Here is a 2,590-nt window from a genome sequence, read left to right on the forward strand (position 1 = left end):
TAGGGAGAGTCTGCTCCAGCTGCCGAGGAAAATGGTTTTCCTCTTTAATTTGCTCAAGTTTCTGAGTGAAAAGGTATTTTGGTTTAAAAGAAGCGTCTTTTCCTGGCTGCTCACCTTGCCCTTCTTCTTTTTCAGACTTCTGCCAGTACAAGAAAACTTCCTTCTGAAGTTTCAGGTAAAATAAAAATAATAAATAAAACCATTCCTATTCCCTGCTTGCGCCTCTGTCCCTTCCCTCACGCCCTGGTGTCCCTTGCTGCCCGTGCCCAGGGGATGAAGCTGTCCTCAGAGGAGTTCAATGCTATCTTCGCCTTCTACGATAAGGTAGGGAAACTGCCCCAAATAAATAACAAGTCGGCAAAAAAAAACCCCAAACAAACCTCAAACCCCCACATGTTTTCAGTTGGGTCAATTCCCCACTCTGATTTGGGGTGCGAGTGCTGGGTTTACCCTTGGCTGAGCTGGGTGAGGGTTGGGGGTGCCCCCCACACCCCCTTCCCTGGGGTGGGTTTGTGGGACTCGTGTCCTTCCCCCTGCTGACCTCCCTCCTTTGTTATCCAGGACGGGAGCGGCTTCATTGACGAGAACGAGCTGGATGCACTTTTGAAAGACCTGTATGAGAAGAATAAGAAAGTAAGTGGGGAAGAAAAAGTGGGGGACAGAGCCTGGGTGCCACCCCCCCCAACCCTCGGGAACCCCCTCCTGTGGCTCCTTCCCGCTCCAGCAGCATCGTCCACCCCCTCCCTGGGGGCAGGGCAAGATGCTGGTCCAGATGCCGGTGTCCCCTTGGGAGGCTGTGCCAGAGCTGGGGGGGGGTTCCCAGCCCCCGCAGGGAGAAACAGGGTACCCAGCCCTCCCCAACCCCCCCCCCCTCTCCCGTTCCTCGCAGGAGATGAACATCCAGCAGCTCACCAACTACAGGAAGAGCATCATGAACCTCTCTGATGGGGGAAAACTCTACCGCAAGGAACTGGAAATCGTGCTCTGCAACGAGCCCCCCATGTAGGATCCCACCCCGCGCTCTTCCTCCTCCTCCTCTTCCCCAAAAATGAGCACAACGGGGGAGCACCCACCACCACTGCTGCGTCAGTGGGGGGGTGCGGAGCGGGGGATGGTGGGTACCCACCGCCTCCCACCCCGCCCCCCGCCCCCAACGTTCCCCCAGCAGCTCTTGGCTTTGCTATAGGTCATTAAAATCCCACTTTGGGGGAAAATCTTTTTTTGGTTTTTTTTTTTGTTGTTTTTTTACCCCATCTGCCTGGTTGGTTTAATTATATTTAATTTTGGGGGGGGGGTGTCATTGGTTTCGTTTGTTTGGTCTCTTTCTTGAGTTTTTATTGTTTACCAAAGAACAGTTTACAAATAAATTTAAGTACTGCTTAGACTGGAGCCCCTCTGTCCCATTTCCCGCACACACACACCCCCCATCCCCATGGGGAGACATGGGACCCCCACCCTGGTCCCACTGGGGATGCGGCTGCTGGGGGGGGAGCCAGAGCCTTTTGGAAAATCCCTATAGAATTGGAGGGGGGAGTTGGAAAATCCCTGGGGAGCAGAGTGCAGGCGGGCTGGGGACACTGATGTCCCCACCTTGGTGACCTCCAGGACAGCATGCTTCCCAGTAACTCCCAGTTACCCCTCCCAGACCTTGGCAAGGCCTCGGGGACACACACAGACACATCCCTGCACCCCACTCTCACCAGTTTAGGAAACCAGTCCCTGTGGTGGTGATACTGGTGGAGTCACAGTGTCATTTTTCCCACCAGTGTAGGGGGGGATGACTGTACAGCCCCATATGGCCAAGTGCAACCCAGTATGGCCCACTACAGCCCTGTACGGCTCCATATGACCCAGTAAAGCCCTGTACAACCCTGTATGGCTCCATATAGCCAAGTGCAGCCCAGTATGGCCCACTACAGCCCTGTACGGCTCCATATGGCCCAGTACGGTGCAGGACCAGGGTCCCCCCCAACCAGTGGCCTGGTACTGGGATGGATGCTGGGGACAGCTGGGTGAGCGCAGTGCTGGGGGGGGAGTGGCAGCCCCTCTACTGCCCAGTATGACCCAGTTCAGCCCTGTATAGCCCAGTATGGTGCAGTGTAGTCCTGCATGGCTCAGTACAGCCCTGTACAGCCCAGTATGGTGCCATACTGTCCTGTACAGTCCCCAGTACAGCTCTGTGCAGCCCAGTATGGCTCAATATAGTCCTGTACAGCCTTATACAGCCCCATATGGCCCGGTACAGCCCTGTGCAGCCCAGTATGGCCCAATACAGTCCTGCACAGCCCTTTGTGGCTCCATATAGCCAAGTACAGCCCAGTATGGCCCAGTACATTCCTGTACAGCTCTCTATGTCCCAGTACGGCCCAGTACAGCCCTGTACGGCCCAGTACAGCCCTGTACAAGCCTGTATGGCCCCGTATGGTGCCGTACAGTCCTACAAGGACAAGAACAGCCCAGTACACAGCGCTGTACAGCCTAGTACGGTGCAGTGCAGTCTTCCGTGTCTCAGTACAGCCTAGTACAAGACGGCCCAGTACAGCCCAGTACAGCGCAGGACCAGGCGGGCGGCGCGGCTGCAGTGAGACCT

General features: G+C 55.8%; 2 protein-coding genes across 2 annotated transcripts in view; both read left to right on the plus strand.

The window, feature by feature from the left end:
* Window positions 1–1,006, plus strand: part of CALB2 (calbindin 2) — an 8,076-nt gene extending 7,070 nt beyond the window's left edge. Inside the window, exons 7-10 of the mRNA XM_009643329.1 lie at window positions 136–175; window positions 271–324; window positions 562–633; window positions 890–1,006. Coding sequence (XP_009641624.1) covers window positions 136–175; window positions 271–324; window positions 562–633; window positions 890–1,006 — 283 coding nt within the window. The remainder of the gene's footprint in view (window positions 1–135; window positions 176–270; window positions 325–561; window positions 634–889) is intronic.
* An 899-nt stretch (window positions 1,007–1,905) lies between these two features.
* GOT2 (glutamic-oxaloacetic transaminase 2) overlaps window positions 1,906–2,590 on the plus strand; it is a 12,608-nt gene continuing 11,923 nt past the window's right edge. Inside the window, exon 1 of the mRNA XM_009643268.2 lies at window positions 1,906–1,943. Coding sequence (XP_009641563.2) covers window positions 1,906–1,943 — 38 coding nt within the window. The remainder of the gene's footprint in view (window positions 1,944–2,590) is intronic.

Source organism: Egretta garzetta, unplaced genomic scaffold, assembly GCF_000687185.1.
Source record: "Egretta garzetta isolate BGI_Z169 unplaced genomic scaffold, ASM68718v1 scaffold27, whole genome shotgun sequence".
Lineage (NCBI taxonomy): Eukaryota > Metazoa > Chordata > Aves > Pelecaniformes > Ardeidae > Egretta > Egretta garzetta.